Source organism: Stegodyphus dumicola, chromosome 11 (assembly GCF_044657685.1).
Source record: "Stegodyphus dumicola isolate Sdum_Otavi_A_Nest chromosome 11, ASM4465768v1".
Taxonomy (NCBI): domain Eukaryota; kingdom Metazoa; phylum Arthropoda; class Arachnida; order Araneae; family Eresidae; genus Stegodyphus; species Stegodyphus dumicola.
Window position 1 is genome coordinate 65,061,913 of NC_140778.1, and position 27,448 is coordinate 65,089,360.

At 32.2% G+C, this 27,448-nt stretch overlaps 2 protein-coding genes across 4 annotated transcripts in view; one reads left to right on the top strand and one right to left on the bottom strand.

Annotated features, from left to right (window-relative positions):
* The window catches only part of Slh (sec1 family domain containing Slh), a 97,168-nt gene extending 79,786 nt beyond the window's left edge, over positions 1–17,382 (bottom strand). The window contains exons 1-3 of one of the 2 annotated variants that reach the window (XM_035368093.2): positions 17,218–17,382; positions 10,514–10,584; positions 3,505–3,593 (exon numbers count right to left, since the gene is read on the bottom strand). In XM_035368093.2, the coding sequence (XP_035223984.1) occupies positions 3,505–3,593; positions 10,514–10,584; positions 17,218–17,248 (191 nt within the window). In that variant the 5' untranslated portion in view covers positions 17,249–17,382. The remainder of the gene's footprint in view (positions 1–3,504; positions 3,594–10,513; positions 10,585–17,217) is intronic. The other variant, XM_085826776.1, reaches the window with a different exon arrangement.
* Positions 17,383–17,630: 248 nt separating this feature from the next.
* LOC118196624 (uncharacterized) overlaps positions 17,631–27,448 on the top strand; it is a 30,873-nt gene continuing 21,055 nt past the window's right edge. For both annotated transcript variants that reach the window (XM_035368094.2, XM_035368096.2), the window contains exons 1-2: positions 17,631–17,822; positions 25,612–25,843. In XM_035368094.2, coding sequence (XP_035223985.1) covers positions 25,651–25,843 — 193 coding nt within the window. In that variant the 5' untranslated portion in view covers positions 17,631–17,822; positions 25,612–25,650. The remainder of the gene's footprint in view (positions 17,823–25,611; positions 25,844–27,448) is intronic.

The following is a 27,448-nucleotide window of genomic DNA, read 5'->3' on the forward strand; positions in this document are numbered from 1 at the left end:
TTGCCGCACCACAAATTCGAGAAGCAAGATTCTATCAGCTTCCGAAAACACAACCATAACCTTCCTCGTTGATAAAGTTTGATAGGCTTTCCTTAGCCAGGTTGGAGAACCAGTACGATCCCCTGGCACATTCTGTTGTTTTGTCTCAGCATTTACATGCACTACAAGTCTTGCTGCCAGTCACTATTCTGTTCAAAAACATCTCCCCTTCCCTGTGGTACCAGGTAAATAAATCTCAAGCAGTGTCTTTTTGATTTTATTTGTGCATATCTGTGAGAATTTTCAGTACCCATTGAGCACAGAGCTTCTTGTAGCCTAATTTTCCAGTGACTACCTCATACAAAACAGTCCAAGAGATGTTTGGAAATTGTTGCGAAAATTCCAAGATTGTGAAGCGATGTATCTGACAGATTTTGTCACCAATTTGTTTGATGATATCATCACTCACTATAAATGCCCTCCCACTACTGGATTCATCAATAATGTTTGTTCTTCCTTCTTTGAAAAATCTCACCCATTGATGCATTACACATTCACTCATAATGTTTGAGCCATACACAATTCATGAAGAATATCTGCAACTGACTGCTTTTTTGGTCCAAAGAAATCATATTACTCATTCATTATCATAGCAGCGCACATTTTGTGACAGAGATTCATCGATGATGAATGTCAGTTTGTGACAGAGATCTTGTCAAACTTGTTCCAGAAGTTAACCAGTAGTAGGAAGTTTACTGAATCATACATTGCTTGATGTAAAAATGGTTGTGATCTGCCCTCTACTACTAGCACCTCAATGGAGCCATCATCATACATAAAGCCTCAATGAAGTTCTGAATTGTCATCATATTTGCGCAACCACCCTGATATTTGGCGGTTTTTAACAGAAGAAAAAAATGACTTATAATTGCAAAAGTTTATTTACAGTAAAAGCTTGCCAATCTGGAAACCTCAGGAGATGTCAAATTTTGGATAATAGAATGTATAAAAAATGCAATTCATGGTCTAAAAGCCAAATGAGTGAAAAAAGAAACGTCTGGTCTAAAAAAAAAAAAAAAAAAAAAAAAAAAAATTACTTGAATATCATATGCTTATTTTTAAATTATGTGAGATTTCAAAAGTAAAAAGAGCATTTCAGACACAAACGCCACAGTAAAACATCATATTCGACTATGAAATTTCGATCATGAAAGTGACAGAGACCTTGTCCAACTCGAGCCAGAAGTTTTAAAGACCAGATCATTTTTTATTTAGTTAATCAATAAATACAAGTTACAGACATAATGTAAAAAAACTTAAATTGCATGTCATAATTTTTCACACTGCACAGCTAGTGCTTATAGACTTCCAAAATGCACTTTTCTTGATGCTGGGGTTCTATAAATTTGAAAATTCTCTACTATACTATGTATAGTTTACTGGACTTAACCAAGGCTTTTGACAGGGTATAGTTTATTCATTTTTTGAAAATGCAGTCAAAAAGCAGATAAATAATAGTTAATTCTCATTGTTTTTTACAAAAAATTAAACTGACTTATTGATAATTAACCAGGCTTACATAAATACAAAACATAATGCCATGCTTTGCATTTATATACACTGGCACTACATTGATTTGTTTGGTGCTAAACTGATCGTTTGGCATCAGATTTTATTCAATTTGAATTGTAATGCTGTTCATGGTTTATACTGGCATCACAAATCTCATATTTGCTTACTTGAAAAAATAATTTCTAAATTTTGAAAATATTCTAGTTACTTGAGCTTTCTAGTTAGTTGAATGCTGAATAGTTGAGCTTTTACTGTAACATACATACATATTTTATCTTAGATATTTATTCCTCCCCCTCAAATCCTGCTTTGCTGCCTTTTCATGGCGATGGGGTGTCAGTGGGTGGAATGGGTGAAGTTTTAAATTATGCTCCTGGTGCCTTTCTCCTGGTATGGTCATCCTAGGCCTGAAGTCCATTCCATTAAAACCCAGCTAAAGCATACAGCCAAATCTATGGAGAATAGTCAGACTTCTATCTCAGGTTCTAAAGGTCTTACGGTGCACAGAAACAAAGAAGCTGTAACACTTCCCCCTTTATCATGAGTCTAGTTTATTCCGGGTTTAACTATGAATTGAATGCTGTCTTGAGAGATGTTGACCAGAAGAAAACCTTCCCCCCCCCAGGGAATGGTAATATATATGGTCAAAGACACTTCCATCTTGGCCATGGTAGACTTAGACTGTTGGATATCTTTTATTGGTCATGGAGGAGTGGTCATGTACCACTTGATTGGAAAAGAGCTATTGTTGTTCTGATTAGGAAGACAAAAGTCATTAGCTCACCTGAGAGTTACTGTCCTATCTCCTTGACCTATATTTCATGTAAAATTATGGGGAAAAAAATGCTGATAAATATATTTAATTGCTATCTTGAATCAAATAAACTGCTTCCAAAGGAACAATATGGTTATAGGAAAGGACATTGTACCATTGATCAAATATTATATTTTTTGCCAGAGCGTTAGAAATGCCCACAATTTATGACCTACTAATCACACAGTGGCTGTCCTGCTGGAATTAACCAAGGCTTTTGACAGGGTATAGTGTAATACACTTAGTGTAAAACATTTTGATGAATATGGTGTGAGGGGCAATGCACTGGATTTATAATTTTTTGAAAGCGAGAACTGTCAGGGTTAAATTTAATAAGACCCTGTCTAAAGACTTCAGACTAGGGCATACAACGTTCCAATTTTCATTACTTTTTCTACCAACAGACAACACCACTTCTCTTTTGCTTAATTCCTTTTGAGTATAAATGCAATTGTGGCTTTCCCTTTGTATCAGATTTCTTTGCACCTGATGAAAAAGGTACATGTATCTGTTTGCCCTAAAAACCAATAGCTTAATTAAAATCTATGCCAAACACAAGACTGTTGCTTTAACTAATTTTATGTTTTACTTTGATAAGTTTCTATTCTCCCTTCTCCTGCAGCTTTTTCTATTACAAAAATTCTGTATTGTAAAATTGTAAAAATTCTGCTGCAGCTTTTTCTATTGCAAATCTCAATGGTGCTTAATTTAAAATAGAGTTCAAGACAAGAAATATCACAACTAGTTTATGAGTTGTGATACTGCTTTCTAAAGCTGAAGAATTGATCTGCATACAGTTGCTTGAACAGTTGTTATACAAATGGTTTCCAAAGTTTGGCATATTCTGAAAATTTGGCAACTTCTATTAAGGTGATTGTGTTAATAAGTATTGAAATTCCTTCAAAAATCAGCAGTATAATAATAAAGCTGGTACATCTCTTTCAATTCTGTTATTTAAAATGGTAAAATACAATTACACAAAATTATTATTACTCAAAACATTTATGTTCCTTTAATGATTAAACTTTATATCTTATGGAATTTGCAGCATTTTAAAGACTTTCCCAAAATATCAAATTATGAATTAATTTTTATTTTATGTACAAAAACACCTGAATTACTAAGAAATTTATACTTACAGATGCAGAGTTACTCCCATTTCTCGAAGTTCTTTCACAGAAAGCAAAGGGGAAATAATATCTTGACCATACCGATCATATACTAATACCTAAATTAAAAAATCAGTAAGAAAAATTTCAGAAAAAAATATAAATTAGTTTCATCCGTTTAATTCTTTCACTTATTAGCAATAAATAAAATATACACAGGCAAAGGAAATCAATATAATGCATATAAAATCAGAATAAGTATATAACTATGTGAAAGAAGGTTATTTCAGATGGGTTCAAATAGCATAATCATAGGTGTTGAGAAAATGTTTATTTGTTAAGGAAAAAGGGATGAAGGGTACATGGCTTGGTAAAAGTTACATTAAAAAGAAGTTACTCTTTTGTTTTCTTAACATATTAAGATTGTAACTTTGATGAGATAAATATAAGTATTTAAGACAAAATTTCTGATGATGTCATGCTTATTAATTTGACATTATCAATATTTCTTACTTGTAAACTTATTTTACTTGCTTAGAGTGTGTAAAAGTTTTATATCTGAGCCTCTTTTAATCTGTAAATATTGCTTCCTGCATATCCTGTACTTTATGAAATATTTGACATCAGTTCTCAGCATAAGTTAATTTATTTAACTAAATCACATGTATACAGCTGACATTAATTTATGATACAGTTTAATGTATTTAACTTTATTATGCATTTTGCTAATTTCAAATACTTCACTATAATTGAGTAGTATGTAGGTAAGTTCAAAAATTTAAAATAAAATATATTCTTGTAAATCTTAAGATTCCTGGAAATACTAATTCAGAAGTCAAACAACAAAAATCAGCGTTATACCTACAAAATTTTCACAGGACTAGTTTCGATGGTTTTACCGAACCATCATCTTCAGCTGCAAAACCGCAAAATGCATTTTGCGGTTTTGCAGTAGGTATAACGCTGATTTTTGTTGTTTGACTTCTGAATTAGTATTTATTCGGCGTGTTATTGTGTCTTAATTCCTGGAAATATTTTGAAGTTACAAGTTTCACAGTTTCCTTCTTCTTCCTTTTTATTTCATTTATTTATTTATTTATTTATTTTTATAACACTTTTCTGTTAATGGGAAGCTGATCAGCAAACATGAGAGTCTGCATATATCATGCTAAGAATAACTTTACAATGATATGAGAAGAATGAACACTAATCCAGGTCATTCTGCTCGTAGATTTTCTAGTGCTTAAGCAGATGAAATGGCAACTGCTAGACAAGTGATGCTGGAAGGGGACACCTGCTAGCTAATAGAGGCTAGCAGGTATTTGTCCCACACCCTCCTCTTATTTAGAGGCATCAACTCCTTGGAGCCATAAAACGCTGCCTTGGAAGTTAATTGGAAACTACATGGCCTTACAAGGGCTGAGTACATCTGAGTCACTTAATAAAACTTATTATACACGAATATAACGCAGAATTGTTGCTATGAGTATACTACATAGAAATATTGTGCTATGGGAGCCATGAACATCTGCATGTTAACCGTAAATACAATGTTATTGATCACGATAGAAGATGCTATGTACAACATTGTGAAACAAATTTCAGCACAGTACTGCCCAGCACTGGTAGATTTCTACTTTATTGAATTTATGCAGCAGCAACTGCATGGAAAGATGCAGATTAGCATTATTTCAGTCATTTCTACCGCTGAGCTCGAAGAGACTAGGTCAGATTTTCTTGCTGTCTTGGTAGTGTCTTGGGGATTACTCGAGAAGTTTACCTGGATATTTTATTCGTGGGAAGATTGGTAAGTTCTTTTCTCTTGTTCATCTTGCAGTATGCATTACCGAGCCAACGGTTAGGTTTTAGCAGCCTGTAATGAGCATAGATGATAGGATAGCAGCATTCGTTAAGCAGATATGTGCAAAGTTGCGCCAAGCAAAAACCCCTAAAAATGATCCATCGTATTTACAAGTGTTAAAAACAATGGAACTGTTTAACATAGAAATTAATAAACGTAAAATTGATGAGGATAACTCAATGAATGAACAAGCTAGCAGTTCACAATCAAATTATGATAAAAATCATTTTTTAAAACCTAATAACCCAGATAAGGAAGAAAACAAAGCTAAAAACTTAAAACGCACATCTAGCGGAAAAAGAAAATCATTGATAATGAGGGATTTACCTCACCTAGAAAACACATAAAAGAAATTATTCTCAACTTGAAATTGAATACCCAACCCAAAAGAACATTTTCGAGCCTCTCAACAATGAAGTCAATATGGCTGAGGGAAATCAAAACGAAGCCCCATTCGAAACACCTAAAAAGACAGCCGGACACATACCGCCCATAGTATTAGCCGGCTTCAATGGGAATTGGGATAAAATGAAGGATGAATTCGAAGAAGTTTTAGGAATCAAAAATTACAGAGGAGATTTAAAGGGAGGGAGACTAACAATAAGAGTCTTCGACTCCGACCACTATAGAGCCATTACTACGTGTTTACAAAAAAAGGAAATTCCATATCTTACCTTCCAAATGAACTTGAAAAACCTATTAAGGCAGTGATTAAAAAACTGCCAGCCACCACTAATATTGAAACTCTCCAAAAGGCAATTAAAGACATAGGAATTCCAGGTGAGAAGATAAAACAAATTACCACTATCAGAAATGGAGAAATAGTCAAATTACCAGTTTTTCTGGTCGACGTGAAACGGAACAAAGACGGTAAAAAGATTTTCAATGTCTCAAAACTTAGAGGATTAAATATCCTAATTGCTAAATACAAATCCCGACCAGGTCCCATTCAATGTCATAAATGCCAAAGGTATGGGCATACAAGGGACATGTGTCATTACACACCTTCCTAAAAACATTCTAAATTTAATCCAGGAAAGGAATAGATGCAGAAAAAATTGGCACATGACCAGAGACCCGAATTACAAGACCCATGTTAATTACTTAACAAGAAAGATCTCCAAAGAAATTATTACTTATCGCTCCAATAAATGGGACACTCTCCTAGAAAATATTGATTTACGACCCAACATTATTTGGAAAATTTCAAGCTCTATCAGATCAAAATGCCCTAACCAACTTTACCCTATTATGCACAGGGGGCATACACATAACTCTGAACAGGAAATTGCAGAAGTAATGGCGAATAGTTTAGAATAAATTTTCGAGCCATACTCAGAAGACAGCCCTTTCGATTGCACAATAAATAATGAAATTGAAGAAATAAGACTTAGAAGAAATAGAAATTTTGTAAACTTTACCTTCCCCAGAGAAGTGCGTGATATTATCATGAAACTCAAGAAAAAAAAAGCCCAAGGTCATCATAAAATTGATAAGGAAGCCCTACAAGCACTCCCTAAGAACTGTATCATTCTTCTTTGCCATATTTTTAATGCATGCATCAGACTCTCTTATTTCCCAAGAAATTGGAAACACTCCATAGTCATTTTGCTTCTAAAGCTGGGGAAAAACCCTCGTTAATGTTACTAGTTATTGCTCTATTAGTCTGCTCCCTGCTATTAGCAAAGTTTTTAAACGTATCATTGCAGCAAGACTCAGCACCTTTACGGATAAATTAAAAGATACCGATGACCAGCAATTCGGTTTTAAAAGAGTCCATTCAACTACACATCAGATACTAAATTTAATTGAGTTCATCACACTAGAATTTCAAAAGAAGAATGAAATCGCGGCATGCTACCTCGATTTTGAAAAAGCATTCGTTCTGAGTGTGGCATGCCAGCTTCATTTATAAATTGTCTAAATTAAAGCCTCCAGACAGCTTCCTTAAACTTAATATCTCTTATTTGGAAGATCGCACTTTTCAGGTAAGATGCGGAGATGCCCTTTCAAATAAGAAAAATATCTTCACGGGCCTTCCTCAAGGCTCGGTTATCTCCCCGACAAATTTTAATTTGTATGCCAGCGACATACCAAAACCCCAGAATGCAAAAATTTTGAAGTATGCCGATGACACGGTTATTTTATCTAACTCAATGAACCCTCAACATGCAATGGACAAGCTTAAAAATCAAGTAAAAATCATCGAAATATGGTGTAAAAGATGGAAAATTAACCTTAACCCTGAAAAATGCTGCATTGTAATGTATCGAAGATACAGAAGATACCTCCCCGTCAACATTGACATTAGAATTGATAATGCTCTCATTCCTATCGCAAGCTCCTACAAATATCTAGGAGTCTTCATTGATTCTCAGCTTACCTTTAAAGAGCACATTAATTATGTGACTAATAAGGCTAATGCCACTTTTATGGCTTTGTATCCACTCCTAGAAAGAAAATCTAAATTAAATCTACAGACTAAACAGACTCTGTACTTAACGCTAATTCGCCCGATACTTCTCTATGCTGTGCCAGCTTGGGCTACTGCCTGCAAAACTCACAGAAAAAGATTAAGTGTTTTACAAAATAAAATACTTCATTCTATGATTAATGCAAGATGGTTCATTAAAAATATTCAAGTCTATCAGAAATTGAAGATACCTGAAATCCAAGAACAAATCTTAATTTTCTCTCACAAATTTTTCAACAATGTCATTAATTCGCCGCATAATGCCATAAAAAACTTAGCGAACTATGACCCAGCAGAGGAAAATACGGTTAAGCGACCACGGTCTAATCACCACAATCCAAAGTGGTGAAGTGTAAAAATACTTTGTATATACTTCTTCAATCTCATGACTTAATTGCATTTACTCATATAACAAAGTTCACCTTTGTGTTGTGTTTTGTGTACGTTATTTTTCATCTTATTTGCTTTGGCAAAGCTTCGGACTATTATGAACTAAAAGACTGTTCAGATGAATATAGACTTAGCACTATTTTATAAAAATTGTGTTTTCTTAACTCAGTGTATCGTTAACTGACTCTGCTTTAAAAATGCTTCTCTGCGATTGGCCCACGTGACTTCAGGCCCACTTCTGACATTTATGAAGATTTACCAAGTTTTTAAAGTAATATTCCAGTTTTAAAAATAATTATGCTCAAGAAATGCTTATACAAGTGACTCTTTCATGTATTAAATTGCTGTGAAGGGGTTATGGACTCTAGTGATTTGTTTAAAAATTGATTTACTACTTTTGTATGATTGATCATTCCGAACAAGACTCTCTGTCACGTGAACTTTAGCTACTCTCACGTATATATGCTCATTTTCAGTCGACGCAGTTCCTCGTTATGATACACTGCTCCAGCATCTATGCATAATTTTTATGATCGTTTACTGATGTTTCAATATGAATTAATTTAACAATTACAAATTTCTTCCCTGTATGACGTGCCACCTCTTCGATTTCACCTGCGGGCGCGGTGCTACGGCGCCCTAACTAAACTTTAAATTAAAAATGTGAGTGGCCTCCGGCCTTACCTGATCTATAGGCTAAAACTCTTCTGTAGTTGTTACCTAGTGTTTGAAAGGATGATTTTCATTTTCATTTTTGGAAGCATGTATTTTCAGTGAAGTTAAATGAAACTGGCAGTTTTGTCTCTTGTGCAATCAGAAATAAATCTGAGAAAATCTATTTTGTACTTTTATATTTGTCTTTATTTTTTTACATTTATTCTGGAATTAAAATAATCATTGTTTTCATTCAAGCTTTGTGTATTATTAGAGTTGCTGCCATCTAGATAGACTGTGCACCATTTACATTTAGAATTAAATGGTGGTGTGTTAATAGAAACATAAAAAGTTTTCCATTTCAGTTATGGATAACCACTTAAACTCCAGTTCATAAAGTGGGCAAGCTGTTCATGAAATCTGTGACAAAACTGCATAATCTAACAGAATTTAGTCTTGTGACTGATATTCAAATTTCAGTTTGACATTCATATTACATGCAGAGCTGGTACTGTTTAAAGTGATCATTTTCATCCATGATTATTTTGATTACATTAGAGGAAAAAATGCCCATTAAAATAACAATGAAATTAAACTAATTTATCATAAATATGAACAAAAATATATAAATAGGTAAATTCACAGCATTTTAATTATGGAAAGGTAAAAAATTGTTTACGAACTGCTCACAATACCTTGAAGGCAAATGTCCCTTCATGAACTGCTCATAATTAAGTAAAACTAACACACTGAGTAATAATTATTAGCAATGATTGGGTTCTATGATAATGATATATTTGCTTTATTTGCATAACAAAAAATATCTAAGTTCTCTCAATACGGAATTCTCTTAATCCTGCTATTCAATTCACTTTCAAAGCTGATATAATCAAATCCTTCCGTTCCTTGATATCTTGGTCACATGAAATACATCTAATTTCACTACTATTGTATACTGTAATAGTCCTCTGTTTGCCTTCTGTCATCCAACTAAACATAAGTTAGCTTCCTTTTATTCCTTCATTTCCTAAGTACTCTAAGTTAGCTCTTGATCAAGAATTAAACTACGTAAAAGCAATTGTTACTGTTTTCCATCTAATATTATTGACCAACCAATCAGAAAATTTTCATCATCACATCTCTATGATGAAAAAAATCATAGATGTTTCTTGCATTTTCAATTTTTGCTGTTTTATGTAATTCTTAGTGCACTGCTATTTTTAAAATGGGTGTTGTCTTTTGTATTTTAGCTGGGGGAAAACACTAAAAGTTGGCAATTTTTCAGGAAATAAAAGGTCTGATAATGTGTGCAGAAAGTACCTTAATATTTCTTTATGCTTTCAGGAACATGGATATTTTTTCAGAAATATCTGAGGGCAGCAACTGATGGGAAAGAATTTATTGTATCTGTACCTATGCATATTATCTTATTTACCACATTTTATTCCTCTATGAATGAATACCATATTTGTACAACATACAATAATCAAAGAGAAAGGAAAAAATAAAGAGTTTGAACTGGAAATTTTATGCTGATTAAAATCAGATTTTATTTGTTGCTTAGTGCAGAAAAACATAATAATAGAAATATATATTCATAAAGTTAGAAATTTTTTTAAAAATAAAGATACAAAATAAAATTATTCAAGAAACATAATTACCTTCCAAACTGGTTCAGCAACAGCTACTTTGCTAATATTTGCATTAAAATTCAACATTCGCCTCAAAGCACCTAAAAAAAAAAAATTTTGTTAAGTTGTAGATTTCATAATTATAAATTATATGCAAACATAAAGAAAATCACATTCACCAGTGATCATATATGGTCATCAATTGGTTGCATCGCTATTTGGAACCTCAGTACAAAAGAATTCATTAGTTTCGCAGCATAACCTGCCAAATATGCAAAATTGTGAAAGAATGCAGGCAGCTTTGTTTTTTTAGTAATGCAAACAGACTTTTGTTTATGTCCACAATATTTTCAGGACCACCTACTCGCTGATTTGATTGTCAGATTACATGCAGATAATACATCTCTCTCATAAAACTGCTCAAGTTGATGGATATATTTTCATAAATGTCTTTGTTTAGCTGCTTCTTTCACCGCTTAATCAACACCAGTTCCTCTGCCCGAAGCCAAATAAATCACCGTATTATTACAAACAATATTATGAAATTGCTGAACTTGTTTATTTTAGCTAAATCACTAAACTAGTTTTATTACATGCTAGTCTACATTTTAGGGTACCCCTTGGATTATCGCCAAATTGTTGTTTTATTTATGGTAACCTGAGTATTTTACGGCAAATGTTTTGGAAACCCTATTATGACATGATTGGTTGTAATGCACGATTGCAGTGAATTTGATTCTTGGGAAAATATTTCTCAGGGCTTATTTCTGTGTTGAATGTTGTTTGGGAAGTTGGTTATTTTGTGCACACAATGGCTGCCGGTGGTAAGATTAACCTGGTTTCTGTACGTTTTCTGTACTGAAAGGGAAAGAAATCATTGACTGACAGTTGTGTAAATGAAGATTTAAATGGCTTCGTTCACCTCTCAGTAAATGACGCAGTCACATTTATAAGGATTCGAAAAGCAGAGCTCATATGAACACTGTGGAAGGTATGTGGGGTGTGCTAAAATAAGATTTTTGAAAGAAATGCCACCGAAATTTCGGCAGTACGGAGCATATTTTTTTATTTTTCCTTGTGAATTTATGTGGCGATGGCAGTATACAGATTCTAGTTGAGATAATTTTACATAGTTTTTGGATGCTTTTAAGGATTTCTTTGTGATACACACTGAAGATATAGAAATTCTGGTTAGAGTATATTTAAGGGTGCCCCGTTGGATTATCGCTAAGTTGTCATTTCATTTATCGCCAAGTTGTTGTTTCATTTATAGTAACCTGAGTAGTTGAGTGTTATGGAAACCCTATTGTGACATAATTTGTTGCGTGATTGCGGTGAATTTGCCTGATGGGAAAAGGTTTGTAAGGGGTTGTTTGTGTGTTGGATGTTGGTTAGGACATACGTTGCTTATTTTGTGGTTTACATGTTAAGATGGCTGAATGTGGCATGATTAATTTAAAGTTTCTGCATGACTTGGAAAGAAAGGGGAAAAAAGCATTAATTGACTGGTGTGCAAATGAAGGTTTATTTAGTAGCCATTATAACTGTCCTGCTTGTGCAAAGGAAATGCATATCGTCAAACGTTGGAGGATACCAACACATTTGGTGGACATTTTTTACTCTTATTTTTGTGAACTAATGTGGTGACGAACAGGGCCGACTTATTTAAATTGTGGGCTGGGGCAAAAACTTCTTTGCCCCCCTCTGCTTCACTACTTAAGTAATGAAGAACTGAACTTTATGGAGGTATTTAAAATTTTCACCTCATTAAAGATATACAACAAGAAAACTGACTAAATCTAAAATAGCTATAAAGTCCCTTCCCTCCAATGATCAGATGAAATATCGTTCTGTCCATTTTATTGATTTTCTGACAATTCTATATCCATCATGAAAAGGATATAGAACATCTGAAGAGCCAAAATTTGGCTAAAATGCTATTTAAATTTATACTTAGAAAATTTAAAAATTCAGGCTTTTGATTGGCCAAAAATTTGTTCATCGTAATTTTGAAAATTTAGGGTTTTACGAAATAAACATTTTTTATGTTGAAACTATAGACTAATGAAGAAGCTAACATAAAACTGACAGATTTTACACAGTATTGATATTTTGTTTAAAAAACGTTAATTAACGAAGGAAGCCAATTCTATTCGATTTGGGGGCCCGGGGCAACTGCCATGTATGCCTTTGTCAGGCTCTGGTGACGACAGTATAAATATTCTAGTTCAGATAATTTTAAGAAGCTTTTGGATGCTGTTAAGGAATTTTGTTTGGCTGAAAAAGGAAATTTCTAAACAAGATAAATGGATTTTTGTGTATTACTTAGATGCTATAAGGAATTTCTTTTTATGTTATTTCATTGTTTGTTTTAAAATGTAGTTTATTAAGATTATATTTTTTTTTTTTGGCTCTAGCGTAGAATTGGCTGTTCCTCTGACTTTTCAAATGAAAATAGATCAATATGTACATGCGCAAAGTCGAGGGAGTGTACAATACCATTTTTTTTAAAGTGAAAATAGGTTGATATGTACATGGATATTGAGTTTGTGCAATTCTTTGCCTTGTTATTTTGGCTTTGTGTATCAGTGATTTTTGGCTACACAAAGCTAAAATAACAAGAATAACAAGTCAAAGAATTGCACAAACTCAGGGTCTGTACTGCCAAAAATCGCCAATCGGCACCCGTAAATATATTTTTACCGAAATTCTAAATGAGGTTAATCGATGTTTCCTTTTTATGCTATTTCCTTGTTTTATTTTGATTTAAAATGCAGGTTATTGAGATTATAATTTTTATATGCTTTAATTATGTTTTATTGCATTATGCTTGGGATGCTATTTTATTTGGAATGGTGCCAATAAATCGCCAAGGGGTACCCTGAAATATATTTTTCCTATGATAACACATGGTTTACTCAGAACTCTTCTCATCAAAAGGAACTTTAAATGACTGTTGTTAGGACTGCCAGTTATCTGAATATGGATTGTGCTGGCAATTTATTGATGATTTTGTCACAGTTTAAAAAACAGGAGCTGTAATAATAAGGATATAAAGTTTAATTTATATAAGGTGTCAAATGTACTGATCATTTAGGGTGCTGAAACTGCTACAGATTGGCCAGCATTTTGTAGAATTCGTATGTTTGGGTCTGTGAATACAGGCACCTGTTTCCTGAATAACAAAATTGTACTTACGGTTTAACTTTGAAATACGAAAACTCAGTTTTTACAAATTTAATGCTCTTGTAGGTTATTCTAGGAATCAGAATAAACTATTGACCTCTCTTTAATATCCTACTTAATAACAGTTAACATTATTCCTGCTGCTATTAGGGATGATAACTGAAAAACTTCCTCTCAACAATGTCCAAAAATGCATTATGACAAAAGCATACCACTAGCATTATTACATTTTTTTTTTTTTTTTTTTTGCTTACTAAATAAATTTTTGGTAGCTTCAAATACACTCCCTATTTGATTCTTTTACCATCCTTCTCCATATGTAAATATTTTTTTTATCAACTTTAACAATGTGTCTTATTTTATCCAGCTTTAATTTCCTATCTCATTAATGCTAACTTCTTGAAGATCTATTGAATGCTACACTGAGATTTTACAAACATATTTACCTGATGTCAATATTCATACTAGAATAAAATATAGTATGTGGCTATAACAAATGAAATCCTGCTTTGTTGAAACTAATTTCTTACTCTTATAGCAGCTATGAATAGTACACTTCTAAAACTGATCATTCAATATAGCCAGCCATTTGCACAGAGAGCCATCTAAAATAGTTACCGTAAAAGAGAAAAAATATATATAATAATTTTAATCAATCCTGTTAGTGTCATTTCATAAAAATATTTAATATTTCTAATTAGATATCTCAAGATTTAAATGTATGTTTATTTAAATCAATCAGATTAAAATAGAGAAAAAATATTAATAACTGTCCTTATTGCATTTCAATTGCTTGGTTTGCTACTCAATAACAAGAAGATTCAATTTGAAAGTTAAATATCTTAAACATTACTGAACCACAACACACTGGTGCAAGCAGATAATTAAATATTCTATTTGAGACAGTGACACTAGATGGCTTTTAAACCAAAATAAATATCTAATATTTTAACAAATGGCAACAGTTTGGCACACTAGAGATAAAAATGATTAATTTTGAACAGTGTTGTAACTAACTGCTTTTATATTGCTAAGTTTGACAATAAAATGATCATTAAATTCATACAAAATATGAAAAAAAATTGAAATTCAAAATTTAGACTTGAAGTGCACATGTTCAGGTGTTGGACTACGTATATTCAAAATATGGTGTCTTTAGGTATCACAGTTTTTCTACAGTGCAAGAAGTACACATACATACATATTCTTCACTATTTAATAACGAAGATGCATATGCATGCTAAGCAAAATGGAATATTCTTAACTTTTTGGCCACAATTCTACATGGATTTTATGAATTCTGTTTGACTAACTAATAAATCCTGTAGACACTTAACAAAAGCAATGATTTCTAAGTATTCAAATGAATTTAACATCAATATAAATAAATCCAAAAGGTTTTCTGCAGTCAAAATTATTCAAAAAACTTTTTCCATTGGTGAATTAGATTTTCTAGAGGCATTTCACATTCAAAAAAACTTTCAATTCTAGTTAACAACCCCAATTTCAATTAGTCTTTACCCTTAGCTTTTAAGGACATTATTTCATAGTTGTTTTTATTTTTCATTGATAGTTGGAGCCAGTATACTTCCTCTTATCCTTATCACAGGCTTACCTTTCGTTTTTTTGCACTTCTGCAGCTGAAGAAGCAGATTCCATGTTTAAATCTCCAAAACTAGCCCTGCATATTTATGAATATTATACTGATTCTTGTTATTTTAATTCCTCCAAAATCATTATTCAGTATGTTATTTTAACTCAACCTCTGAAATTATTTTATGACATCAGCTGCTTGTGTCACAATTCTAGGGTCTTGAATAGTTTGTCTACCATATTCTTTGGGATAATATATTTTCATATGATTGAAAATATATTATCCCAAAGAATCTGGCAGGTAGATCAACTTCGTATATTCTCATTTGTATAAGCATGAAATATTATACATCATTCCAAAATGGAATATTGTACAATTTCAAAATGATTAACAAAAAACAAACTGTTCTATGAGGCCCGAACTCTTTATACGATAAAATGATTTTAATTAATTATTATGACATCCATCACATTAAAAAATATTTATTATCATGATATGATCACTTTGATGTCCCTCTTTACTCAATTTTCTTAAATTTATCAGAGCATATTAAACATTACTGTACTCATTAGTTTTCATATTCAGGCTACGATAAACACTAAAATTAGGCAAAACAATAATTTTGTGTTTGGCATAAATTTTAGTCACGACTATTAATTTCCAGGAAGAACAGGTACAAGTCCCTCTTTAGTAGCAGCAAGAAAATCTGTCCTGTTTGCCCTCGAAATTCATACACTCATGCCAAACATGAGACTGTTGCTTTGTCGAATTTTTATGCTATAATTGACACTTTTTTCTTCTGTCTACAACTCTCCCCTAGTGTTGTGTAGACTAGCTTAGTATTTTACTATGAGAGTAGTGGCTCTGGAGACACAATAACATAGATCCTATGGCCAGAAAAGGCAACTATGCTGTAATGGATGATTGTGACATAGGCCATCCTAGCGGGCTAGTACAATGACCAGAAACACATATATATAGTCCTCCCCTCTTGGTGGTCTCCAAGACCCAAGGTGTGGACAAGCATCCTATGGCTTAGTTCAGCCTTGGAGATTGCAAAAATATAATTCTTCTCAAAACTCTGCATTGTGAGATTGAGGTCCCCATAGCATAGCAAGTGATTTTGTTATATCCCTCTTTTGAGTTTTTTCTGTGGCCACTGCCCTCTCACCTAATATGTGATTTTGTTCTTGAGGGTGTTGCCTCAGCTGCAGCAGAGGTTAGACAAAATTTGACTGATTCTGTCTATAATAAGCCCTTTCAGGATGACTACCTCACAACTATACATGTGATTAAAAAATACAAAGCCTCAGTGACTGTTTAATAAAAGCATTGTTTCCAAAAGATATTAAACAACAATTTGTCTCTTTAAAAAGTACCACCTGGAGGCAAACTTAAATAAATATACTATTTCTATTACCATATAATTACCTGTTGCTTATTATACTATATTAGACGTTTGTTTACATTTGGAAACTTATACGTAAATTTTCAAAATGAACGCACATCAATTTTGCATACATATTACAGGAATAATATGTATTTTGTTCTGGCTATAAAACCAAAACAAGTTACGGATAGCAAAATTTAAAAACTTCAGTAGTGAGCAACATAATTATATAAAATTCATGACTATCACAAGGCTATAATTTATGTAAAATATAAGTAATTTCATAGCCAAGAAACAGAAAATTCCAATGAAAGAAAACTGGAAGTTCTGCAATTATATTTATTTCATTCATTATAACTAAAAAAAAAAAAAAAAAAAAAAAATTACTAAAGCCATCATTTGTTGCATGAATAAACTAATTGACTCATACGATCAATCGGTATACATAAATAAAGTACAAATGAATACATCATGACAAACTTGCTGAAAACATTAATCAGGAAAATCCAATATGTAGCGGTTTCGGAAAGGAAAATTTGAAATGTAACAACAAAAGTAGCGTACTTATTTGCTTTTCCCGCAGCACGGAACCCATGTTTCTATTCACAGATTTTTAATATAATTTTATTCAATAAAATATTAACTGAAAATTTTTATTTAGCCGACTTGCGTTCATGTCACTAACAATATTTACGTGTCCCTAGAAGTTTACACAATTAGGAAAGTAAAATTTGAGACTGATAGTGTTGCCAGATTCAGGCAATATGGGACAGAGTTTTTGTTTACTTTTCAGAAAATTGGAAGTCGGAAATAAAATAAATTTTAAAGTAATCATTCTATCCAATTTTCAGTTTAGTTTCGCTTTTATATTCTCTTATTTCAGATTTTTAAAATTTTTAATCTGTTTATTATAATATGTTTAAATAAATTTGCTTTAAGTATCTGTTCTACTATCATTTCTACTTCACTATGATTTATGTAGTTGTTTCGTGTGTCATGTTGATTTTTGTGTATAGACAGAAATCAGATTTGGTATAGGGTACTGTTAAATAATTGAATTATATACATGTAAGATAAACTGGAATGTGTAAAGAATAACGTTTTAAATTTTGACGAAGATTGTTAATGATTCATTACTTTACGGCTTTAATGCCGACTTTAAATGCCAGGTAAGAGAGAGTTGAATTATACTGAATTGTAAGTCAATAATTCGTGGAATAATTAATTTTTCATCATGATTGTAATGAAAATCATCACTAAACCATTTTGTTTATTTTTTATTTGTTTTTCGAATAAAGTAAAGAATTTCCAGAAATTTAATGGGCGTTTTTAAAATAATTCGTAATATTATTATACAGTGTATTCATTTTCAGTGGAAAAGCTTTTCTTTCTCGAAACAAAAAAATGTGTTGATTAATTTTTTTTTTTTTGGGGGGGATGATTTATAATAATCATCGTCTATTTTAGAAAAAGATCACGTTTATTTTAAACTTGAGTAATACGTACATATTTTTTAATTTTATTTTTTGTATTTTGTATAGTGAATTTGTCATTTGTGAAATTTCTGATCCCATTACTTTGTGGAACAAAAACCCTGGCTATTACTTTATTACTAAGTATATGTTAATTTATAATATAATATGTAATATATTAAATATTATTGTATGTACTTTGGTTGTATAGCATGTACTGTAAATACTATGTTTTCAAATAGTAATATATAGTAAAACAATAACTTGTTAAGCGCTCTTCATTTTAAGATGTAAACATAGTATTAGTATGCTTTTCAATCTACAATAACTTTATTGTGGGGTTTTTATTGCTAAGCATGTAATGTCACCATTAAAAATTTTAATCTGAAGTGTAAATAAATTGTTTAACTTTATGTGGATGATTATAAAATGATAACATCACACTTCTCAAGAGAGTAAGAAATTATGTTATTTGTAGTATAACAATGTTCTTCAACAATATACATCATAATTAAACAATGCTGCATAATTTGTAACATTGAGATTTATATGATATCATGTCTTAATCTTTATTTGGTAATTTTTTTGTAGTTGCTTATCATAATGATCACAGTCTAATTTTTTTTTTTTTTTTTTTAAATTTAAAAATGAGAATTTCAAGTAGGATGTTTAAAATTTAAATCTTATTACTTCATCCATACCCTCTTCACTAAAGTCTGCACCCACTTTCCCATTTTCTTTAAATTAATAGGGCAATATTTTTAATGAGTGTGGCAAAATGTGATACGTTCTTTGAGTTTTATTAGTGGAACATTTTACGTAATTGATTCATTGGTTCTTTTATTGAATATCAGCTTGAAAGTTCATCTTAAACAGCTGTCAAGTTGTTCTGAATAAACTAAATTTTATAAAACATATTTTATCTTTTTAAAATCATATCCGTTGTTTAACTTTGATTATAAGTGAAAAGTAGGTGTAATGGTTTGTGTCTATTTTGTTTCTTGTATTGTAAATACATTCAAGCCTTTAATAATAATCAGGCTAATTTCATTTAATAATATTGAACTCCATATTAAAGTTTGTTTCTCTAAGTCAGGGTTTTGGCTAATCTTTGGAATATGGTAACAGGCAGGCAGTTTGGCGACATTTTGGTAGGCGATAAAGACCTAGGACTTTGGAAATAATGCAAGAAGTACCGAGTTCCAATTACACATTATTTTGGGTGAGAGAAATAAGAGATCATGAGATATGTCATGTGACATTTATGGACGAATCAAAGTTGTTTAATCGGAAAAGGGGGAAAATTTGGAAAAATATCTGCAGTTCTTTAATAGCATTTTATATTTAGGTTCATTGTGTGTTGTGTGAAAGAGTGTTTCTTAATTTTTGGATCCCATGGCCCTATGTAAAGTGAATTTGAAATTTTTATTGCATTTAGCATTTGGTATTTAGCTTCATTGTGTGTTGTGTGAAACAGTGTTGATTAATTTTTGGATCTCAAGGCCCTATGTAAAGTGAATTCGAGGAAGGATATTACTGATAAGTTTGAATGGCGGTGCAAGAAATCTGGTGAAAATGGACATACGAATACGATTGAGGGCACGTGGGGTGCTATAAAAAGTGCTATTCAGAAGTATTATGATAGGAGAATTTTGCTTTTTATTTAGCAGAGGAAGTATGGTGGAAAAATTACCAGAAAAAATCATTCAGTGATTTTATTGAATCCATAAAAAACGTTTATCCGCTATGCACTCAAGATTCTGAAGAAGATTAGGTAAGTTAGTCTTTTTAATCATTTGAGGATATTATTTTTATGCATTGTTCTAAATGTAAGGAAATAAATTAATATGGTATTATTGGAAAATTGTTATTAGCAATGAATTAGTTTAAAGTAATTAAGATTTGAAGCTAATTTTTATTAGTTTAATGTATGTGTTTATTTATATTTTAAGTACAGTCAAAAGCCGTTAATCCGGACTCGTCGGGACTTCAGAGATTCCGGATTATAGATCATCAGTTTAAATCTCGTAAGATGGCCTGCAGAAATTCTAAAATTAAAAATATGAAACCGTAATTTATGAAATAAAGAACAATTATGATCTAAAGGGTATCAAAATTTACAAAAAAAAAAAAAAAAAAAAAAAAAAAAAAAGCTTAATATTTATTTGTTTACTTTATTAAACATTTCTTTCAATGTAAGTTGTTTAAGTTGCTTCGTTTTATGTGATAATACTTTCTCTTTAATTCTATAAACAGACATAATTTCTTGTTCAGTTACAAAGTTCCGCTGTTCAAGTCGCGTTAATTGCTGTGCCGAGAATACAGACTAACTTGTCAATCGAAATTTTTTCGTTTTCACTAACCTTGTCATATTTTTCATGTCTTTATCCATTTTTTGCAGCAATTCCACTTTTTGTTTGATGGACATCGAAACATACTTTCGTTTTGTGTGATCCTTTGGGAGCTCCAGAATCGGAAATTCTTTTTGACATAATCGAAAGTTCAAGTTTACTTTTATAGTATTGCTCTTACAGTAAAGTAAAGGCATGTTTTTTTTAACTCAACATTTTCCCAACAATCTGCTAGCTGAATTACACTTATACTAGAACTTTTATGGAACAAAAATGTTTAATCATGACGAAATTGGGAGAAAGTGCAGAATCGCAAACTGCTTGCTACATTTTTAAGAATTGCGCATACACGGTATCCATGTACACGGCAACCTATTTTCACTTAAAAAAAATCCCAGAATTGCACAAAAATGGTATTGCGCACACTCTTGACTTTATCTATGTATACATCGACCTATTTTCACTTAAAAAGTCAAAGAAAATTGACAAAAATCCATTTCTTCTTACTCTTGTAAAAAGCGCCAAACAAATAAGTATGCAATTCTGCACTTTAGGCAGCGAAATTGTTTCTAAGTACTTATTAGCTAAAATCACGATCGGAATTTTCCGGAAAATGTCACATTACATGTCTCGCGGTCTCTCATTTCTCTGAGACAAAAGAATCTGTGATTCGAGCTGTGTTGTTCTCAGATTATTGCTAAAGTCCTAGCTAGTAATTTTTATCGCCTTACCAAAATATCACCAAACTACCTGTTACCATATTCTAAAGATTAGCCTAAAGAATTTCCGATTCTGGAACTACCAAAGGATCTACAAAGCGAAAGCATGTTTCGATGTCCATCAAACAAAAAGTGGAATTGCTGCAAAAAATGGATAAAGGCATATCCTTTGATTCTCTAACCATTCCGAAATATGTTTATCAATTTCACGCTGCTTTGCGGGGGGGGGGGAGACGCGGCGCGCAATAAACTAGAAGTTGATCTGTCAGCATTACCCTTATCTTCAAGGCAGATGTTTTTATTTTATTCGGCTTATAATTCCTTACTAAATGTATTATTTCATCTCGATGTACTCACTCTTTGATACCGGCACTTTTTTTAAAAAATAAAATTTAGGAATGAAGTATACAATACATCAGAAAAAGCAGTTGTGACATAAAAGTAATTTTCTTCCAACTAACTGAGACTCCAGTATGTCGGAATTGGACCATTAAGGCTGTACCTGCCTGGGAATCACATCAGCAAGACCAGTGGCATTGATTAGGGTTAACCATGACTATGCTTTTGGCCGTTGACAATGATGTAGCTAGAGAGCATCTGTTCCTGGGTACAGCATTCAGGGGACACCAAATTGATGTTACAAAATATTAAAATGAAATGCTTTTCATTCTTGCAAACTAGAGGGGGCATGAAATCTTCAATTGTTCTGAGTGCTAAAAACCCTCGGAACGATTCTGGCCCTTAAGTGATTGTGGAAATGGTTAGGGTGTAATTTTTTTTCTATCTGATCTAAGCTTAGAAGGTATTTCTCCCACCTTCTTAGCATGCTTTCGTGGTGTAGTGGTCAACACATTCAGCGCATATTCAAGAGGTTAGAGTCCTGGTAAGGGCATTGCTCATTTTTTATGTCTCCTGCTTCTAAATAACCTAATGTCTCTACACTTGCACCTGAATTAAAAAGGGTGGTGGATGATGATTCTCCACATCCAGGATTTAGCAATTGGCTCTCATAAACCCCAGTCACATTTTAAAAGGGGATGTATATAAGGTATTTCTTCTGCCTTCGTAGAGTAGTGGACAGCATTCTGGGCGCGTATTCCAGAAGTCCATGGTTCGATTTCCGGCAAAGGCGTTGCTCATTTTTCAAAAAATACCTAATGTCTCTGACAGGCATATTTGGAGTGCAATATTGCTGGTTTTCTTTTGTTAGTGTACCAGCAGGAAGAGAAAGCATTAGATTTGGAATAAATTAAATTAACATAACAAATTGGGTTCTTCCTTAAGTAATTTGATCCAGGTTATTATTTTTGCCAGCTAAAATTATTATAGCTCCCTTGTCAAAATTAAAGTTTGAATTCTTAATTATGTTGAAAAGGCATTGTAGTTCTGAAACCGTAGCAGGATTTACAAAGCAAAAACATATTTGTTTCTTGCCTTCTATAGTGGGCTTAGTGGGAAAAATGGTGTTGTACAATTTGGGCTTAAGAATGTACTATTTTAAAATTACACAAAACAGCAACCTTAATTTGGTATACATTTTAAATGATGTAGAAAGTAAAATTTTCTAATTAACAGAAATAGTAAAAAAAATGTGGGAAAATGATAATAAATAATGACATAATAGAATTTTTTTATTGCGATAACAATGCCCCAATGAGCAGTCAATTAATAAACAGCAAAATATGTTGTATGGATTTAAATCCAGAAAACATAGCTACTGATAATGACAAAAGTCACATTTTATTGAGAATTGAACAGATTTAGATTCACAGTTTTTTGGGAATTCTTAACACAAAATTACAGCAGTTGAAGTGGCAGTTGAAGTGAACCAGTGGCGGCTTATTACAAGCCGCCACTGGTTCTAGAATATTGTTGGTCACTGCTATCAGATTTATGTAGTCTAGGGGGCAGGAGCTGATGTCCATTAAATAATGTGACAAATATGTGAAAATTCTGCAATTCGTTGGAACAATTACATGCAATTGGAAGAAGAAATTTTAATTGCTAAAAAGATGATGTGATGTGTTTGAAATTTAACATGTTTTGCCAAATTCTTCTGTATTTTTTTGGGGGGGGGGTTACTGTTCTTCCCATGTACACAGCATTTTAATTTCATTTAAAAGAACATTGGAGAACTGCACAAATTCACCATCTTTCACAACATTAGTATTTTGCATTGGTTATCTAGCAGACACTTCTCATCATTATTCTCTTTAGCGATTTTGCGGCGAAATACTGTATTACTGCTGAAATTTTATTCACAGTTTCTTCCATTGCTGGCAAATTCAGAAATGCATAATTTAAAATTGTATTTAAAGCAGAACATAAATTATCAGTGATGTAATCAATGCTGTTTTGCAATATTTATGTGGCATTTTATCTACTATAGAATGTATAGCCCACCAGGGCTGAACGGTTAAGCCACTGAACACTAGTAGTTTGTATTCCAGTGAATAAACTGCCTGCATGAGCATTTTCATGTTTTTCTTATGTGTAATATGGATATGAGTTAGTTTCCCTTAGCCTCTTTAAGTGCTGCTCTTGAGGAATCCCTGCATAAAGGAATCCCTCCTATTAGGCAGATAATCATTGTATGCTTTGCCTTAATCTAATAAACAAAAGAAAAGGAATTACAGACTGTGCAATCACATTGCTATATAACTTTTTATAAATTTTAACCGTACTAAAACTTATTTAATAACTCAGGGTTTGTACGGTCTTAGGTTTTTCGGAATCGATTAAAAGTCCTTCATTTCAGCTAAAATCGGGAGAAGGTCCTCAATTTTTAATCATCTGAAATCATTTTTAATTTTTAATCATCTGTTTTTACAGCTGCATTTTTGAATGTAAATTTTGAAGCTATATTTTTAGCCATTCACTGACAAATGTGGCTATCTTTTGAATGGGTTCATGGGTTATAAATTTGTTCCTCATTCTAATACAAACAGTACAATACTGGAGTTTCTGTGCAAGAAGTGAAACATAAGCGTTTCAAAATTATTTAATATTTTGCTATGAAGAGCTGTTAAATAACTTTTCGCTTTTTATTATTTTTATTTTTGCTCTGGGTGAGACTCTGGCAACCATGATGACATTAAGAAAAATTTTCAGATTATTAAATATTTATTTGTAGATTTGAGAGCTATATTTGTTTTGGTATTCAGTTTATCTTTTAGTATTATATTTCAAAATTCTTTGATCAGGAAAAATATGCCGATAGCTACCATTAATATTGTAATTTTATCAAGTCGGCAGTTTCTGTACTTGAGTTTTATTATTTACTAGTGGAAGTATCTGATGCCAGTTAAATTAGATTGAGGTTAATGCATCTAATAACAGAGAAAATAATACCGCTGTAACCTTTCTCTAAAAATGTTGCAAGAAATATGATTTGTAGTCATACATTTTTTCAGTCTGATGCGATAGGAAACCCATATAAAAATTTTCAATAGAAAAGCTAATTCTCTCTTGTTATATCAACAACATTAGCATGCAGTTTTTAATGGTTTTTGTTTTTCTAATCAAATGGTAGTAAAAACTTAAGTTCCATCCAGTATTTCACCTATATTCAATTTTAGTCGATTAAATGTGGCAAAAATTCATCAGAAATCAATAATGTGAATAAACAAACAAATGCACAATCACACAGGCATTCTTCTTTATGTGTATAAATTTTGTAAAAATCACAAATTTTTTATTAACAAACTCTACGATTTAAAAGTGAGCAGTTGCAACACTTTTCGAAATAAAGCATTTTAACCTCCAACGCACTAGACTGTTGCCTCTCAGATAAATGAGTGCAAAAATTAGTGCTTTCAGAGTTTTCGATTAATATTTCGGCCAGTTAAAGTCGTACGAAGATGGGAATAGTCGAAATGCTTCCTACGAATTTTTGGAATCGGGAATAATATATTTAATGTTTGGCAATGCTATTTTTATTTCATTATAAAACTTAGAAATTTTTTATTTACAAACTCTAGAATTTGAAGGCGAGCAGTGGCAACAACTTTCGAAATAAAGCAGATTTTCATCCCCAGCTTGTGAGACTGTTGCCACTAAGAAGAATGAGAGCAAAAATTATTGTTTTTCTGAGATTTTAATTAATATCTCTGAATTTAGCTTTTGTGAAAAAGTGGACGTGGACCTTTTCGGAAAAGAATTGTAGAAAGTTTGGTGATGATAGCTACAGTAGTGATTGAGTTATTAGAGGACAAACAAACACACTTTCTTCTTTGTATATATAAATTTATAAAGATAAATCTTTTTTTTTTTTTTTCAATTGAAATTTTTTTTATATGAATGAAAAATATTTCCTTTAGTGTACTTATTATAAAATTTAAAGTCATTTAAAAGATTGTTATTTATTTGCAGTGAAGTTTTATGTTTTTTTATGATACTGAATGTTATTTTTCTCAGGGCAGTGTCATCTGTAGTGTATTGTGATCGAATGAAATAATGGACACCTTCCCTGGAAGTTGGAGCGAAATTCTTGAAGAAATGCTTCCCCGAAATGAGTGTGATATTTGTAGCCCACCATTGGACATTGGTCCTCCTCCCCCACTGCCTGCAAACTTTCAAGATAAGGCTATATTATCTGGCAGCTGCAATGTTTGCAGTTTATTATCTGAAGTTGAAATGAAACCTATGCGTATGTAGTACAAGTTTCGTTTGTTAATTATAGTCTTTTATTTAGTACCATTATGAATTTTGTTTTATGTGTAAATTATAGTATCTCCTGTATAATGTAATATGAAAGACCTAAAAGTGAGAAGCATCATTGGAAAAACAGGATTACTGGGTTAAGTTCATTTAACATTGAGGTAAGTGGCTATCTCGTCAAATTGCTGAGATAGTGCCAAGCTGGCAACTAATTTTTGTTGCCAAATTTGGCAAGAAATCACCAAAAGATGCCAAACTTGGCTATAATTGGTGACATTTTGGTGGGATCCCTATGTAAATGTAATTGTGTGTGCCTTCCAGTAATTTCAAAAAGCCAGAAGTACTGGAAATTTCTCGATGGATGGAGGAAACTGGAGAGGACATCAGTTTTCAGTTTAGCTCAGAGTATTGAAAGATCGCTGTGCGAGCTTGCGCATTTGAGGCTTTTACTAATGCCTTGTGTTTAACATTCTTTATAGTTTGAAGTGTTAAGTGCTATGTCATAATGAGAAGAGCTATACAAGTACTTTTATGTGAAAAGTTCCAGAACCAGGAACCAGTTGATTTCCAGGGACAGATTCATCATGAGTCAGTCCTTTGTAATAAAAATATGCATCTCAGTATCGTCTTAGTCTTTGATTCTAGTATCCATGCTTTTTTTTCATGTGGGAGAAGACAGTCCTTTCCATTGTATACTGTGGAATGCTTAAATCTTAAAAATCTCTGTTGCTCCATCAAGGAGGCACCAGCGGCCAAGTCGCTGAACACTGGTAGTTTGGTCTGAGGTTTGAATCTTGGGAGTGGGTTGGTTGCACAGGCATTTTTATGGTTTTCTCATGTGTAATGTATATACGAGAAAGTTTCCAAAAGAAAGTCTTCCACAAAGGCATCCTTCTCCTTAGGCAGATAGCCCTCAAGGTTTTGCCGTAATCATATAAACCAAACCTCATACAATACAAGGTCTTTTAGCATTGTATATATAAAAAATTAATTTGTATTCACTTTTTATAGTCATAAAATTCTTTATAGTGAGTGCATTCTGAAAAAAAATAAATGTACAAAAATTTAAATTCAAGTTAAGATGAATAACTTATATAATCAAGTTATGTTTCAGAAATTTAATAGACATAATTTTACATTACCCCACCATAATATTTTTGAGAAACAAAATCTTTGTTATAAAAGAAGCCATAAAAATCTTTGTTATAAAAGAAAACTCAAATTTGAAAGTAAATTATCGTAATTAAATTTAGAATCTTGGAACTGTCATCTTAGGCCTCCAGACTTCTAGGATCAGATTAAATATCTTACGCCAATGAACACTTTGAAGTCAACATTCAGTATAAAATTATGACACTACAAACTCAAAATCTTACATTTTGTAATGATGTGCCTGTGGTAGGAAAGCCTTCACAAAGCCCTTATTCATCAAACCAGGACTATAATCTTTGGTACTTATATACTATCGCAACCATCTTGGCACAGTTTGGCAGTTTTTTACAGGTAAAAATGTAAAAAAGGTACTTTTCCGTTTCGCCGGCGCAAATCTCGCCAGGCAGACATTATTGGCGAAAACACATAGTATACACATAAA